This window comes from Bos javanicus, chromosome 14 (assembly GCF_032452875.1).
Source record: "Bos javanicus breed banteng chromosome 14, ARS-OSU_banteng_1.0, whole genome shotgun sequence".
Lineage (NCBI taxonomy): Eukaryota > Metazoa > Chordata > Mammalia > Artiodactyla > Bovidae > Bos > Bos javanicus.
Genome location: NC_083881.1, coordinates 4,495,299 through 4,513,248, shown reverse-complemented (window position 1 = coordinate 4,513,248; position 17,950 = coordinate 4,495,299). Strand labels below are relative to the sequence as shown.

Genomic DNA, 17,950 nt, shown 5'->3' with positions numbered 1-17,950 from the left:
TCAGAATATTGATCATCCAGACACTTTCAGCCAAGACACCACCCAGAGTCCAAGAGTTCACTCCTCCAGAAGCATTCTGAGTGAGCAGCTCTGAGGGTTAAACTGTGCGGGTACACAGGGTGCGCTGGGCATACGGATGAAGACTTGGGGGTCCCCTGCTCACTGAAGGACACGGCCCATGCCCTGACTGGACCCTCCTAAAGGCCAGTTTGGAGTCTCCTCACTGCCCTGTTCAACCACCCCAAGACACCCTGGACCCTTTCTGCCGTGTGAGTAACAGAAATAACTTCCACCTGCCAGACGTCCCCTGACCAAACGTAGAAATAACCCCTTCAGCCCTAAGTGCATTCCTAGAGAGAGGCTAATGTACATTGCATAAACACAAAGTCCTGGCCAAAGAAAGTCAAAGGATTTTTTTTTATTATGATTGTTGTTATCATTGATACACATCACGAGCTACACAAAATGCCGACCAAAAAGCAAATGTAGAAAAATAGTAGAATTATATTGGTTCTGATGACTTTGTTATTCCCATCACCGTAATTTTACAATTTCCAAGGATGTTTGGGAGATTATAATTATTGTATACATTGTCACCAGAATAAATATGCATTAGGAATTCACAGTGGCATCAAGCTATACATTCAGGTTCTTTTTTCAGAGAAAGGGACCGTGCTGAAGACCCTGCCTCTATTTACCTTCTACAAGGTAGGAGGTCACATTTGAAAACTAGATTACAACATAATAAAACAAAATGAATTCCAGAGCCCTGCGTTGTATGACAGATAAACAAAAAGCCACAGGCTGGTTCTCCTGGTTAAGCTGGAGTGTGGTAATGTTTATGGACACAATCAGTGGACCATTTATTTATTTGATAATCTGTTTCACCTATTAAGGGGCTTCCCTGGTGGCTCAGACGTTAAAGAATCTGCCTGCAAGGCAGGATACCCGGGTTCGATCCCTGGATTGGGACGAACCCCTGGCAGAGGGAATGGCAACCCACTCCAGTATTCCTGCCTGGAGAATTCCATGACAGAGGAGCCCAGCAGGCTGCACTCCATGGGATCATAGTCAGACAAGACAGAGAAACTAACACTTTCACTTTTCACACTTTCCCCTATTAACTTGAAAGAAAAAAAAAGTAGAATAAACAGTTTAGCCACAGAGCATCTAGAGACTTTGTACTACAGACAGATAACATGCCATTCAGGAGGTGGTGCTTCTAGGCAGACTGAGCTGTAACCGGCACCACTGAACATCTCCTTTGACAAATTTCCTGACTTGACACTGACCTAGGGATGGTGTCAGTGTCGGCAAGGAAGCTTGGAGGTCTTGCATGAGAGGCACGGCTTATACCACTATGGCATCTCCTCTGGGCTAGTTTCTTCCTTCCAGACCCTGGCAGGATGCTGGCATCCTGATAGAAGCAGTTTGGCTTGTTCTAAGAGATGCTGAAGTGGTAATGTTCTTGGTGTTTCCCATCTGTTCTTTTTCCTTATTACTCTAGGTGGACATTCTGTGTATGTGGGTCTCCTCTCCTCCCCTCAGATTATAAACTTTTGTATGGCAGGGTCTCGTCTGATGAATTTCTGTAGCCACCTGTAGCTAGCATAGAACTCAGCAGAGACTAAATAAACACTGTTTAAAAAGAAATCCAGTCAAGTGTAAGCTCTGGGAATATTAGGAATGAAGGGAAAATCAGACTTTGATTTTGTTACATACGAGCAAGACAGTTTGTGGGACAGAATGGGATGCTTCCTTTAAAAAAAAAAGTTTAAAACAAGCAAAAGATAGTAATATATGCATAGGTTATCAGGATTATTATTAAATTCAGTATTTGGATTATTATTAAACTTCCTTGGAGCAAGAAGGATGGAGCAGGATATTTTGCCATATGCAGTAATCTTAACCTTGGACTAAAGGACATTCAGCCCAAGCACTAAAAGTCTTTTTTGTTTGATGCAATAAAAAGATTCTGAGTGACATTTACAGAATTAACACTTCTGAACACCTTAAATTTGATGTAATATTGTTCTTAGTTGGGTATCAGGTTTCAGCCCTTCCTCTCAACTTAACCATGGCTTACATTATACCCTGAGCAGGAAAATAGTTTTACTACATAGATCATCCTGTTATTCATGAACTGAGCTGGAAAACTCCAGTTTGGAGGCTCTTGGAATCATAACGGAATGTTCTAACTTCTGGAAGTTTGAGTCTTCAAGTTTCAAACAGGGTGATCTCCTTCACACCATCAAATATGAATGTAAAAAGGTGTGGAGTTATAAAGAAAATTCCTCAGAGCGAACTTTTGCTATAAAGTATTTCTGAGCCATCCCCTCAGTGCTTACTCTGCTCGGGCACTGTTCCTCTCTGCTTACCCCTTTCTCATCCAGATGCCCCTCCAACCCCGACAGCAACCTTTAAAGCAGACCCATGGAAGTCTGTTTTATAGCTGAGGACACTAGCCCCCTGGCTTGAAAGCACGCCCCAGAGATACAGTGGTTCTTCCCGTTACAGGAACCTGCCACGGTGAGATCTTCTCTGACACAACTACTTTCCTCTTGCAAATCCAGAAGCCTAGAGGGCAAACAGGAACCAAGGTCAAACTGTTTCTTTATGGGAATCCATTGCTGTGTGTCGGATGAGGTGCTAGAGAAGAAAACGCAAGCTTTCAAAGAACTGGGCCTGTCCAGAACTTCCTTACTGAACCCTGACTCTGTAATGGGAAACACTGGCAAAACAAGACTCCTGCTCTAAGGAGTGCGTATGGAGGAGGGCCACCAGAACACAGGAAGGAGATGAGCGTGGCTTCATGGAAACATGAGAAAACTGAGCTCTGATGCTAAGACATCATGCTGAAGCAGGAATCCACAAGCCATGAACCACTGGGTCCAGGTTCACAACCAACGGACAAGGAATTGATTCCCATGTGAAAATGAGGAGCCCTTCCAATGTGGGAAAAGCAGAAAGAGACAGGAGTATAGATGCAAGGGTGTGGTCTGAGCAGTTATGGAACGCATTGTGGTCTAGGGGAAAGTGGTTTCAGGCCGGTAGGAGAAAGAAAAACTTGAGACACAGTGACTGGGAAAGACAGATGATTAATCAAGAGCCAACAGGCCAGCCAATCACCCCGTTATGCTTATGGACAGTGCTTTATTAAACCACCCTTATCATTGAATTATGTTTTCCTTTGCCATCTCATTTATCAGTTATGTAGGCGCCTTGAACAGGAATATGCTATAAGAGAAAACTCATAAGATTATGGTTTAGGATTTGAAGAATCCTGGCATTGATTTTTAACAGATATATGACTTTTGCAATCTATTAACATCTCTGGGCTGGATGCATTCAATAGCATGAAGGATAACAGGGAAGCTCAGGGCTCGAATCTTGACTCTACCATGGCTAAGTTGTGTGACCTTAGTCAAGTTACCTGACTTCTCCCAATACCATCTGCATGCTATATGAGTTTTAAAGATTAAATGAACTCATAGATGCACATGACCTAGCAAACCAAAGTGGGGTGCTGCATGTTATTTCCATTCCTTTGCTCCTTCACATGTTAAAAAGAAGATAAATGAGAGCCCGGATTTGTTTTACCTCTAGAGGTCTCCGAATCCATGTTAAGTCATGGAGTTTCAGGTTTGAGGATCGTGCCTTGCAGTCATACTATCATAACCACATCTGTGAAATGGAGACACACACAAGTGGAGACACTTGATAATTTAGCTGTGAAAAGATCAACTGTAGGGCTATGACCTGGCTTAGATATAAACAGAGCGTGACCCACACGGCCATATGTTTACATCTGTTCTAAGTGTACTTGTATACAGTAAGGCCATTCCTTTGTGTGAGAGGAGGCACTGGAGCCTTTTTCCCTAAAACTAAAACTGGTTTTTAGAATTTGATCCACTGAATAGTAAGGTGTGTTATTACCATTCAACATAAAACAAGCACTGGGAGAAGTTCAGCTTTTTTCGAGACTTTCCATAGTGTTTTCTATTGCAATATCTCTAGCATTATGTGTAATGGTAAAGAGGTACTTTGGGGATAAAAAGCTTTGAAAAAAAGTCAAAAGAGAAAGGGACATAGAAAGACTTGGGAAGGCACCTTGAAGGTTTAGAAAAGTCTTCGTGGGACAGTCCTTTATCTGAAAGAAGCATGCAGGCAGGCATGCATGTACTACTGCCTGTAACCTCAAAGGAGTATTCATGTATGCACTTCGACATATATGGATGAAGACTCACATGGTTAGTGGAGGTTGGGAGAACAAAGCTCAGATGCTAAATATCAGGTAAAGTCTGAATGAAACAACTCCTTGGTCCTCTTCCAGTTCTGAGATTTCAAGGTTTTAATTTAAAAACTACCAGCTAAAAATAAAACATGAAGTCTGATGGTTGATCCAGATCCTTTTAGTGTTTAGAATTATATGATGTATCTTAATATCTCTACACCCTAGGATGACAACCTGTCAGTTACATTTGAAAGTGAAAGTGAAAGTTGCTCAGTTGTGTCCGGCTCTTTGTGACCCCATGGACTACACAGTCCCTGGAATTCTCCATGCCAGAACACTGGAGGGGGTAGCCCTTCCCTTCTCCAGGGGATCTTCCCAACCCAGGAATCAAACCCAGGTCTCCCTCATTCCAGGTGGATTCTTAACCAGCTGAGCCACCAGGGAAGCTCTCAATTGGGGGCTTGTAAATACCTAAGAATAGCCTCCCTGGTGGCTCAGTGGTAAAGAATTCACCTACCAATGCAGGAGACACAGGTTCATTACCTGGGAAGGAAAGACCCCTTAGAGAAGGAAATGGTAACCCACTCCAGTATTCTTGCCTGGGAATCCTATGGACAGAGGAGCCTGGTGAGCCACAGTTCATGGGGTTGCAAAAGAGTTGGATGTGATTTAGCAACTAAACAGCAGCATATAGCAAAATACCTAAGATAGTGCTTTCAGTTCAGTAACCCTGGAGAGAGATGTGATTACAGTTGTGGAGTCTGGTTTCTCATGGGACCTCCTTACTGAGCAGAAATTTCCCTACTAGTGTTAATGATGGAAATTCCTTCCTGATATAAGAAGGCAATCCCCCATGGTGGCTAACTTCCTACACCTCCTTTCTTGTACCAAAACTGACTCTATCTGCCTGACCAGTGTAACAAAGGCTCTCAGCTCTCTCTCATATGAAACCTGTTACTTACCCTGTTCACTCCCTGAGGGTCCCCACAACCCACCCTCCACCCAGCCAACTCTTCTTCAGCCTGGTGTCTAGGTGTAGACACGGAATCTTCCACGAGGCCCCTTCTGATCACACACCATCCTACATCCACAGGGTCCCTCCTCTAAGCCACCATCAGATCCCTGCCACCTCCCTGGGGCCTGCTTGCTCTAACTTCCCATCTGATTGGCCATATTCCTTGCTAAACTATGAACTACTGAATCTTACCAATACATTCCCGGCACACAGTAAGCCCTCGAGATGTGTTTGTTGAATGAATGATTGAATAAATGAATTGATGAATGCATACACTTGGTGGTAACAGGCTGTACAAGGTCAGTATCACCCTTTTCAGGTCTCCCTTTGAAAGCCCCATTCTTATTCTCCAGGCAATGAAGACTAGACTTCTAGAATCCCCTTGATCCTGCCTGTGTCTCATCAAAGCCCTCATCACACCATGCTTTACTAACAGGGCCAGATCTTCCTTGCATTCTCTGAGGACACAGACTCTGTATTTTAGCTCTGTGGTCCCACCTGGCACAGGTGGAAGTTGCTCAGTGAACACCTGTGGACTCCAGAAACCAATAGGAATCCATTCTCGCCCCACCTGCTCCCCAGGTACACATCACTGCAGCTGATTTCAACCTGCCATGGAGGTATTACTTTTGCCCCAAGGTGACTTTAGCTTCACATTCGTTTCTTTGGGTGTGTCTGGCTCATGAACAACAAATTCCATTCATCTCAATATTAATCATTTTTACTTCTAAACTAGTTCTGAAAAATTTAACAAATCATAAAGACAAAAACAAAAATTCTGTTGAGAATGAAGACATACTATTATTATCTTGGCAGGCATTTTGTTATAATTTTATAGTCAATAATAGAATGTCCCTGTTTTACATTATATGTATATTTATGTATATATATATATATAATATGTCTATACTTCGATAGAAAGAGACATAAAAAAGCCTTTCAAATGAGGCATGACACGCAACACTGGACGCTCTTATTTACAATATAGAGATATATACTTTCTACACAATTATAATAGATGATCAGAGGCCAGAGAGGGTTTACAAAGACAGCAGAGCACCCCTATAAAAAAGAGGTGCACCACACAGCTGGATGTTTATTGCCATTAGTTCTATGTCCAGACAGCATATTGAAGTTAAAAATGGCATCTGGTTATTGGAAAAGACGACAGTCATTGATTCACCCTGGCTTCATAGCCGCTGGCTGCACGGTCTTTCAAATGACCAGGGGATGACAAACTTTGCTGATGGGCACAGGAAAAACAAACATGAAATGCTCCTTATTTGGCCAAAAAGGAGAAGATGCTATAAACCATGGTCCGGCCCTGCACTTGGGCACTTGTAAGGAACTCTAAGTTCATAGGCTGCACTGTGGGAACCACACCCTCTCTGGGTCATACAGCAGACTGGTCATGTTCATGAGTAACCAGAGCCTATGCCCATCAAGAGCTTGGAAAAATACCCAGTGGGAGAGTGACCCAAGGCATTACTTATCCCATACATGTTAAGACTAAGATACAATGAGATTTCGAAGAAGACCCACAGAGACCCTGAATCTCTTGTGTCAGAGGTTTTTCCAACCCCCTCTCCAGCTTTTCCTTTCTTTAGAAATGCCTCAGTCTGCTCTCCTGCAAAGCTGTCTACTTGGACTTGATTGCCATGGTCTACTGTGTTTTCAAAGTCACACTGTTAATACCTGAGGAACTGAAAGTCTCAGCTGAGAATTCCTTGGCTTACTACCATGGCACTGGTGGGCATCACTAAGGTTATGATCCAGGTGCTGGGACCAGGATTCTGGTTCCAGACGAGTTTTCAGTTTCAGAAGCAACTTTTGCAGAAGTGGGAGGAGCTTCTGTCTGCAGAAGACGTGTCTTCTGTGTTAATGATCCCTATGGTCCTTGGTCATGTGTTCCTTCATTACAACTAAATGATCCTGCAGGCTTCTGTTAGCCCATAGCGCATACTCAGTCTTTGGAACCATATTAAACACTCCAGTAATTTTTCAAAAGTCCCCTTAAGTCTCTTACCAATAACAATTTGAATCCCCAACCTGGCTGTTGTTCTGTCTGATCTCACATTTGTCCTGTTGTCTCGTGTGTGTGTGTGTGTGTGTGTGTGTGTGTGTGTGTGTGTGTGTGAATCAATGATAACCTTCCCTAGCCCTTTATTTTCCTAAGGCAAGAAGACATTTCTAGTGAAAGATAACCAGCACCCTTCTCAGAGCCCCCCTGAGGTTTTAAATCCAGCACTCCTCCATTAAGATGTCTTTCCCCTTCCACGGAGAGGAGAAGCAGCTGGCCATGTGATGGTTTTCATTTGTTTGCGAGTGCGTCAAATGCTAACATAGCATTTCTTTGGACGGGTATCAGCAGGAGCTTCACCAGGTGTGTGCACATTTAAGGGCCTCCTTCTGCTAGGGTTAGTCTCAGTCTGTTTTCCCTACTACAGACAGAGATGTCAGCAATCACAAAAAATTATGTGTGAACCGGGGTTATGCATAGAAAAAGTCTGGAGGAGTAGGTGGAGCAGCCAGTTCACCAGTTAAATTTTTCTCTGCAACAAACTTGCATTTACTGATAGCATCGCTCTATACCTCAAATCACCCCACCGGCTGCTGTTAAGAAATAAAACCAGAGGTTATGAAGCATTCCTTTGTCCCTTGTTGAGAAAATATGAGGAGAGCATAAGAATATGGGTTCACACGGTCTTGAACAAGTGGCACATTTGAATCAATTAAGGATTATATTTACATAAATATGTTCCACTTCTGCACAGAGGTTAACCTGAGTTCTGAAATGCTTGAGTGCATCAAAAATGATAAAGCTATGAACTAGTCACATACCCAACAAATCTAGTTAACTTGGAGCCATCTCTCTGTGAGCCAATGGGAGTTAAGAAGGTGGGCTCACCAACTCCAAGGATTCTGTTTCTTTATTTTCTCCAAATTTTGCTAGAAAGCATCTTGAATGAGACTCCAGGTGGCTAGACAGGTTCGGGCAAAGTCTTGTCTTTGACACTATCGATTCAGCTTTCCCAAACTCTCCGAAAAGGGAAGCACCTCGAATGTCCGGTCCCACCCCACCCTCCACCCCTCAGCGCCTTCCTCTCTGAGCTCAACCTTGGAATGACAGAGGTCTGTAAAAGGATGTCTCAGCCAGAGCTCTCATGGATCTTAAACGTTTCTGGCGAGCTCCCCAAGGCCCGCGCGCTCAAAGCCACTACTTGAAGTAGTTGAGTCCCGCCACCAAGAAGAACTTCTCCAGGAAGAGCTCGGAGTCCAGCACAGCGATGTGAGCTGCTCGGCCAATCAGGGTGTTGGCAGTGTTGGGCAAGGCGTGGAATACATTGTGTCGGATCAAAGTGCAGTCCTTGGCATCCACCAGAGGGCGAAGAAGGTTGTTGATCATTTCCGCGTAAACAGGGCCTGGGAGGAGGGAAGATGGACGAGAGGTGGGGGCAAAAGTTCAGCAGTGGAATCTACAGAAAAACACCAGGTATGTATTGGGCTCCTAGTCCTTGGCAGAATATCTGATGCGCCCTACTAGGCAGAGTTACCTTCATCATGATTTCCTTTTGCTTTTCAAATCAGAAAGTCACAAAAACGAAGAAGAAGGAAGAGGAAAGAAGGAGGAGGAGAAGGGGGCAGGGAGAAGAAAAAGAAGAGGGAGATGGAGGAGAAACAGGAAGGGAAGGAGAAAAAGGAGAGAAAAGGAAAGGAAATGTGGCTTACCTGTGTGTCTGTCTCTGAGGGCGGTCTTACACATCTCGATCCTGGCTGAATGAAAGGGCACGTAGCGGTCTTGGGGAGAAGCAACCAGCACAACGTTTTTAAAATACTGCAGACCTGCAATTAAGCCGGGCGGGTGCTGTTTTGCTCAGGCGGTTTCAACCCACAGCCCCTGCTTTGCACACATTTCACAAACTTGCCCGGGAGAAAGGAAAAGCGGAAAGATACCAGACACACCAGTGGAGTCATTGAATGAAGGTCTTCGGGTCTGGGACGGGGGAAAGAGGCTCTGCAAGTTAGAGGGGAGGGGGCGGCTTTGACTTCATCAGCCGCAGAAACTAAGCTCATGACCCTGAGCAGTGGAAGATAAATAACAGGTAAGTGACAAAAATGCCTTTCTGGGCGGGAACAGAAAGGAGTCCATAAGGAAGTAAATCTAGTATTTTGCCGCTCCTCCTCCCCAACCCCATGGTTCCCTGTGTGCCAGCCCCAGTACCGTCACCTGCGGGAGGAAAACAGCCTCTGACCTCATCGCTCTGCAGGTCACCTCACCTCCCTGAATCAGCCTGCTCTGAGGCAGAGGGATCTCCCAGTTGAAGCATCACAGCCTATTCTTTCAGTCCCCGAGCTCACCAGGGATATCCCAGCATTGCGGTGCTCTACCCAGGTCCCCCGTCAATCTGCTTTCAGCCCAGGGACCCTGTGGGGGACGCCTCCAATGGAGGGAGCCTTTTCATCCCAGATAACAGCCCAAGACCACAAGCTGGGGCTGGCCAACTCTCAGTGATCCGCAGGGGGCAGATACCAGACCTCCTCCCTCTGCAGGATAACTCTGGAGGGGCCACGCTGTGATCCAACTGCTCCTCTGCCCAAGCCTGCTTCCGTCCCTTCCCCACGGGGGTGTAGCTCTCATGGTAGCACACAGATACAGACATGGGTAAGGAACTTGTCCAAGGTTATCATCAGTCCAGGGCTACACCAGGCTCACATCCAGGGAGGCAGAGATAGCATCAGAGTCAGTGTTTTGACACTGATGGAAGATTGTGGCCCATGAGACAGACCCTGGGTCAGGCCAGCTTGCTGGGCAGGACTCAGTACAACAACTGGTCACCCTCTCTGCTCCCTCAGTGACATAAAGTCACTGCTGTGCTCTGCTCACTCCCTTGGCAGGTAGAGTCTTCAACACCTGTATGTGCTTCCTCATTGCAAGTGTGGGTAAAGGTGTGATCTTAAGCACCCCCATGTCCCTCTGCCCTATCAACAGAAATGGACAGTGTCCACCTGCCCTTTTGGTAGGGGAATCTGCACCCGGGTAAAGGAGCTGTCGGTTGGCACACAGACCTGGGCACATTAAAAGCTTGGTGGGAAGTAGATGCTGCAACTCTAAGGTAGAGGACACTGCACACACCTGCCTCTGGCCCCCAGGCTGCAGGGGAGATGGTCAAGAGGCAGCTAGTTCTTGGGTAGCCGCTGGGCTCTCTGTGAACTGAGGAAGCTATGTCACACTGCAGCTCCTGATGACACCCTTCTGTGAGTGAAGTAATGCAACTTTGAATCTAATTTGGGTTTCAAGGTTTGGCTCTCCAGCTCCCACTCACTGCCACTTCAGGGTGCAGCTGGGGGATCCACTCACCTGTCTTTTGGCTTAGTTGGTAGAGGAAACATTTGCGCAGATCAGCATTATCCCTGAAGGTCAGCTGCAAAAGTGACCCGGATTTCTTCAGTTTCTGCATGAGCCACAAACCTAGAAAGAGAACAACCAAACCAGACCGACATCAAACACATCCAACCAAAAAAACAAAAAAGCAAAAAAGAATAGGGGAAAGATTAACATTCAACTGTGGCTTTTAGTTAACTTAAAAAGGAGAGTGTGCAATTTAGCAAATCCTTGGGAAGTTTGACATACATTTGTATTGTTATAATCCGGAGGCAGAGATAAAATCTTATGAGACAGGCTTCAAGAGTCATGAAGTTAACCAAACCCTTTGATTTTTCAATCCCCTTCCATAAATCTAGCCTAAGGAAACAGTCTGAAATACCGAAAGAAAAAAAAAATTAAAGATGCTCCTTACAGAGTTTTGCCAAGAGAACAAACTGGTCATAGCAAATACTCTTCTAACAACACAAGAGACGACTCTACACATGGCCATCACCACATGGTCAATACCAAAATCAGATTGGTTATATTCTTTGCAGCCAAAGATGGAGAAGCTTTATATAGTCAGCAAAAACAAGACTGGGAGCTTACTATGGTTCAGATCATGAACTCCTTATTGCCGAATTCAGAGTTAAATTGAAGAAAGTAGGGAAAATCACTAGACCATTCAGGTATTACCCTAATCAAATTCCTTAAAATTATATAGTGGAAGTGACAAATAGATTCAAAAGACTAGATTTGATAGACAGAGTGCCTAAAGAACTAGGTTCGTGACACTGTACCGGAGGCAGTGATCAAGATTGTCCCCAAGAAAAAGAAATGCAAAAAGGCAAAATGGTTGTCTGAGGAGGCCTTACAAATAGTTGAGGAAAGAAGAGAAGAGAAAATCAAAGGCGAAAAGAAAACATATACCCATCTGAATGAAGAGTTCCAAGGAATAGCAAGAAGAGATAAGAAAGCCTTCCTTGGTGATCAATGCAAAGAAATAGAGGAAAACAATAGAATGGGAAAGACTAGAGATCTCTTCAAGAAAATCAGAGATACCAAGGGAACATTTCATGCAAAGATGGGCACAATAAAGGACAGAAATGGTATGGATCTAACAGAAGCAGAAGATTTTAAGAAAAGGTGGCAAGAATACACAGAAGAACTATACAAAAAAAGATCTTAATGAGAGCCAAACATCCTGGAGTGCAAAGTCAAGTGGGCCTTCGGAAGCAACACTAGGAATAAAGCTAGTGGAGGTGATGGAATTCCAGCTGAGCTATTTCAAATCCTAAAAGATGATGCTGTGAAAGTGCCGCACTCAATATGCCAGCAAATTTGGAAAACTCAGCAGTGGCTACAGGATCGGAAGAGGTTAGTTTTAATTCCAATCCCAAAGAAGGGCAATGGCAAAGAATGTTCAAACTACCGCACAATTGTACTCATCTCACACACTAGCAAAGTAATGCTCAAAATTCTCCAAGCCAGATTTCAACAGTATATGAATTGAGAACTTCTAGATGTTCAAGCTGGATTTAGAAAAGGCAGAGAAACCAGAGATCAAATTGCCAACATCCGTTGGGTCATAGAAAAAGAAAGAGAGTTCCAGAAAAATATTTACTTCTGCTTTATTGACTACGCCAAAGCCTTTGACTGTGTGGATCACAGCAAACTGTGGAAAATTTTCAAAGAGATGGGAATACCAGACCACCTGACCTGCCTCCTGAGAAACCTGTATGCAGGACAAGAAGCAACAATTAGAACTGAACATGGAACAATGGACTGGTTCCAAATTGAGAAAGGAGTATGTCAAGGCTGTATAATGTCATCCTGCTTATTTAACTTATGTGCAGAGTACATCATGCGAAATGCTGGGCTGGATGAAGCACAAGCTGGAATCAAGAATGCTGGGAGAAATATCAATAACCTCTGATATGCAGATGACTCCACTGTTATGGCAGAAAGCAAAGAGAAACTAAAGAATCTCTTGATGAAAGAGGAGAGTGAAAAAGCTGTCTTAAAACTCAACATTCAGAACACTAAGATCATGGCATCCAGACTATAACTTCATGGCAAATAGATGGAGGAACAATGGTAACAATGACAGACTTTATTTTCTTGGGCTCCAAAATCACTGCAGATGGTGATTTCAGCCATGAAATTAAAGACACTTGCTCCTTGGAAGAAAAGCTATGACCAACCTAGACAGCATATTAAAAAGCAGAGACATTACTTTGCCAACAACGGTCCATCTAGTCAAAGCTATGGTTTTTCCAGTAGTCTTGTATGGATGTGAGAGTTGGACTATAAGGAAAGCTGAGTGCAAAAGAATTGATGCTTTTGAACTGTGGTGTTGGAGAAGACTCTTGAGAGTCCCTTGGATTGCAAGGAGATCCAACCAGTCCATTATAAAGGAGATCAGTCCTGAGTGTTCATTGGAAGAACTGATGCTAAAGCTGAAGCTCCAATACTTTGGCCACCTAATGCGAAGAACTGACTCATTGGCAAAGACCCTGATGCTGGGAAAGATTGAAGGCAGGAAGAGAAGGGGATGACAAAGGATAAGATGGTTGGATGGCATTACCGACTCAATGCACATGAGTTTGAGCAAGCTCTGGGAGTTGGTGATAAACAGGGAAACCTGGTGTGCTGCAGCCCATGGGGTCGGAAAGAGTCAGACATGAGTGAGTAACTGAACTGAACTGAACAGATCCAATTAGGATACAGCAAAGTGAAAATCAACCTTTCATTTCGAAGTCCAGCTATTTACTCTGGTTATGCTGACAGTAACAGGGATGAGTATTATGTCACATGCACAAATACATGAATTTGATAAAATGCAAGGAAATAAGTAAGACACAGGGTGTATATATGTTATGATTGACGTGATGATGTGCATGCTCAGTTGTGTCTGACTCTTTGTGACCCCATGGACTGTAGCCTGTCAGACTCCTTTCTCTGTGGGATCTTCCAAGCAAGAATACTGGAGTGGTTTGCCATTTCCTACTCCAGGGATCTTTCCAACCCAGGGATCAAACCCATGTCTCCTGAACTGGCAGGCAGGTTCTTTACCACTGAGCCACCTGGGAAGCCTTGCTGCCATGCAAATGTGCATGGATGCAAATATAAGGAGAGTGAGCCATACAGAATCACTCTAAATATGTTAGATTGGAAGGATTACTGGTAATGTCTCATTTTTCAGTGAGACATTTCACTAGTGTTGCAAAATTACTGTTGGGAAAAATGTGGTCTAAATCATTTGTTTCTGTTCAGAACTGGCTTCCTTGGTTTGTGAAGGAAGACAGCTTGACAAAGGAAAGAACTTCCATTTGTTATATATCAGTGTGTCAAATAACCTATGTTCCCAGCTTATGTTCTGTAATAACGTGAAAGCAAACAGATCTGAGCCACCTCCTGTGAGGACATAACACAGCCCAGTCTGCCCTGAGGGCAGGTGGGTATGGGTGCGGGGACAGTGGCAGACAGCCAGCGCCACCACTTTGAAGAGGCTGGCTCCAAAGCCAGGAGGCTCCATCAGGAAGAGCCTCTGTCTCTGCTTTGCCCTCCCCTGGGCCCTGCATGATGCTGAGGAGTGCCGATGCTGGTGGCATCTTACCTGTGCTGACCAGGGCGCTGTTGTTGTACAGGGTCCCCAGGTGGGGCCCAGACAGTGACAGGAAGGTGTGGAGTTTGTTGAGGTAATACCGGAACCGAGGCCGCGTGAGGACCGATCGGATGATGATGTTGCCGAGAGAATGGCCGATGAAGCTATGGAGAGATGGGAAGGGTCCATGTGAGTGAGCGCAGGACGGCAGCAGCCCAGAAGACGCTGCGCCAGGAGCACAAGGGGTGAGCCAGCCTCCAGCTCCCTCAGGATTTAGGGGGACATGTGGGGCGAAGTGGCGGGGGGCAATAATTCATCCCCATTGGGTTTCCAAATGCTGGATACGTGGAGCCCAGGATGGAGCCTTGTGATGGAGACCCTGGGCCCAGTGTGATCACAAGTATGAGCACCTTCCCACATTGTTATTAGAGCAGCCCCTCCACCCAGTTCTGATCTCTACGCCCCCCTCGGGACACCTGGGGGTCCTTTCTGGAATACACATGGGGCACGAACCCTCCTGGTCATTCATAGGGTCAAGTCCCGGCTTCTCAGCCTGGCCCACTTCCACCTGCCTCTCCAGGGCTACTCCACCCTCCGTCACCCTGCTCAGCCCCCCGCACACTCTCTGCTCCAGCTGCTCCACTGCTTCGAGATCTGTGAATCCCACACATCAGCACTTTGAGCTTAAATAATTATTTACAGAAACCCAACTAGATGAGAGGCAGAGTTCCCTAGCTCTTCTCCTGTGTATCCTCTTGAAAAGTTTAAGTGAAAGTGTTAGTTACTCAGTCCTGTCCAACTCTTTGCAACTCCATGGACTATAGACTGCCAGGCTCCTCTGTCCATGGGATTCTCCAGGCAAGAATACTGGAGTAGGTTGCCATTCCCTTCTCTGGGGATCTTCCCAACCGAGGGATCAAACCTGGGTCTCCTTCATTGCAGGCAGATTCTTTACCGTCTGAAATACCAGGGAAGCCCTGGTATCCACTTACTTTTTACTATTATCATTATTAATTTTGTTTCCACTGTGGGGCTTGCAGGATCTTAGTAACCCGACCAGGGATTGAACCCAGGTCTTTGGCAATGAAGGCACCAAGTCCTAACAACTAGACCACCAGGGAATTCCCATGAATTTTTCAGTTTGTTGACAGTCTATTTGTCTGACTGTGCTGTGCAGCTTGTGGGATTTTAGTTCCCTGACTAGAGGTCGAAAGCAGGCCCTGGCAGTGAGTACGGAGCCCTAACCACTGGACCTCCAGGGAATTCCCACACCCTTTTATTTTCATCTAACTCTGTCAACCTCTGAATCCTCATTTGTGAAATAAAGAAGTGATGGTTCATCCCCAAGGCCTAAATAGGATGGTGGCTATCGAGGACTCATTTCCAGATGTGTCCACATTGGCAAATGCCTGAGGAACACGCTATGGACTATCCCCTTAATCCTTTCAACATTGACACCCAGTTGTCTATTACAGTGTAAGGTCACAGTTAGTGCTGAATGAAGCCCTTTTATGCGGCAGCTAGTGAATCCCCTCGGGCTGGTCCCACTTAATAAATGGGGAAACAGAGGATCAGAGATGTAGAAAGCTTGTTCAAGGTTACATGGTAGAATGCAGACACAAACTTGTAACTGTCAAAAGAATAGGGATTTAAAACCTAGAGTATTTGTTTAAGGCCTTCCCTGATGGCTCAGCAGGTAAAGAATCTACCTGCAATGCAGGAAATGCAGGGACGCAGGTTTGATGTCTGGGTCGGGAAGATCCCTGGAGAAGGAAATGGCTACCCGCTCCAGTATTCTTGCCTGAAAAAATCCTGTGGTCAGAGGAGTCTGGCAAGCTACAGCCCAAAGGGTCACAAAGAGTTAGACACGACTGAGCACACAGAACACACATACTTAAGCCCAGTTCTCTTTGTACTGAGCTGCACAAGCTGTAGGCTTCTACACAGCGGCTATGCCAGACATGGGTGTGTCAAGCAGGCTTGGGATCCACGGCTGCTCTGGAAGTAATCTAGTCCCTTGAAAGCCCTAAGTTAACTAATCCCAGCCTGGTATTCAGATGGCATCGTGCTGAACTCGTACACAGCAAACACTTAAAAAGGGCACCGCTCCCCCCAGCATTAACTACCTGTGGTTTCCTTTTACCTAATTCTCGATATGGAGAGGTTGTACAACTGGATGTGCTGAATTATTTCATCCAGTAACCGATCGGTCATGGTATCAAAATCCGCAAACGTGTCCATCTGGAAGGAGAGAGACGAAACGGGTGTCGAGGGGGCAGTTGCACAAGGCCAGGCTCTGTGCGCAAGCTCGTTTTCCTCCACCAAGCCTCAGGGCATATCCTGGGTGTGTGCCCATGCCTGACCTTCGGGCTACAAATTAGGATTCAATATCAAGAAAAGGAGCCCCCAACTGGGGCTTTCCAGGTTGGACTGACTATGGGTTCCCTTTTCCGTGGGGAGATAACAAGGTCCACACTTCAAAGAAAGGTTGTGAAGATTAAAAGAGCAAACAGGTACAAGTGCTCAGCACATCGAAGACGTTCGAAATGATTCTCTTTCCTCTTCCTCACGTGTCTGTTCCTTCACCCTGCAGAGTGCACGGCCTTGCACAAAGCAGGTGTCAGAGATAAGGAAAAGGACTGACCACTAAGAGGGGAGCAGTGAGACTAACATCCCGTGTTCGCTTGTTGACTATTCTCTGTGCAGCTCCCATGTTCCGTGGCCATGAGACCCTTTAGCTACAAGCCGTTCTCTGCCTCCAGAGGATACTTAGCCTCATCCATCTCAAGTCCCCTGGGCTGGGAATCAGTGACAACACCCAACCCCCCTCTTGGTCATGGACTCTTGCAAGTCTCATCTACCTTGACACCCCATTAAAGTTCCAGCCCTGAAATGGCAAAGGCTCCATAGTTTCCCTCTGGTGATGAAAAGGTCACGATCCAGCTCTACCAGTTACACCGACACCAGTGACAAACCTCTTCCCCAGACAGACCCACGGATGCCCCATCGTTTATGCTCCAAGCTGTCAGCCAACCTACGACCTGTGAGGTCTAGAGGGCCAGTCACCCGATCCACATGTTCCCCCTTCTTACTATTTCCTCCTCCCCAAGGAAAAGGAGCTCTCCAGACCTGAGCACCTGGCCAGGGTCACCTGGCAAAGCTCCCTCCCACCTGTGTAGCCATAACCATCACAGCGACTTTAGGAGGCTCATCTAAGACGTGACTCAGGGATTGTTTCGGTTCAGATGTTTTTGTTGTCATACCTGATTCTTCTCAGACATGAGGAAATCCAGTTTTCCTCCAGGGAGCCCCAGTTCTATGAAAGTCTTTACCAGCCGGAGGTCTGCACTGTTCCCTAAAGAGGATAGATGACCCCACATAGACCCACATTGAATCATGTGACCTCTGACACACTAAGGATGTACTTCTTATTTCTCTCCTATCCCTCCTATTTCCCATTTTTCAGTAAGTCCATAATAAAAGCAACTAACACACGCCCAGTCCACTGGTCCCTGTGCTGCTCCCTCCTCCCATCCACACAGGCTCAGGGCCACCCTGGCAGCCCTCTCTCACTGGGATTATTCCCCGATCTACCAGTTTCTGGCTTGTGAACGTAATGGTCCAGGAAGAGTTGAAGACACGCTGCCCCTCCCTTCTTTGACAGTTCTGTTTATTCAGGACTTTCTGCAAGTGTTGTTGATAAGCAGCAAAACCCAGCCTGATAGGTGT

The 17,950-nt window shown here is 45.6% G+C and overlaps 1 protein-coding gene across 5 annotated transcripts in view; it reads right to left on the bottom strand.

Moving 5' to 3' along the window:
* Positions 1 to 398: 398 nt before the first annotated feature.
* Positions 399 to 17,950, bottom strand: part of FAM135B (family with sequence similarity 135 member B) — a 263,682-nt gene continuing 246,130 nt past the window's right edge. For 4 of the 5 annotated variants that reach the window (XM_061438529.1, XM_061438527.1, XM_061438530.1 and 1 more), the window contains exons 15-20: positions 17,485 to 17,576; positions 16,365 to 16,462; positions 14,234 to 14,385; positions 10,609 to 10,719; positions 8,979 to 9,092; positions 399 to 8,672 (exon numbers count right to left, since the gene is read on the bottom strand). In XM_061438529.1, the coding sequence (XP_061294513.1) occupies positions 8,467 to 8,672; positions 8,979 to 9,092; positions 10,609 to 10,719; positions 14,234 to 14,385; positions 16,365 to 16,462; positions 17,485 to 17,576 (773 nt within the window). In that variant the 3' untranslated portion in view covers positions 399 to 8,466. Of the gene's footprint in view, positions 8,673 to 8,978; positions 9,093 to 10,608; positions 10,720 to 14,233; positions 14,386 to 16,364; positions 16,463 to 17,484; positions 17,577 to 17,950 lie in introns of those variants that run through there. The other variant, XM_061438531.1, reaches the window with a different exon arrangement.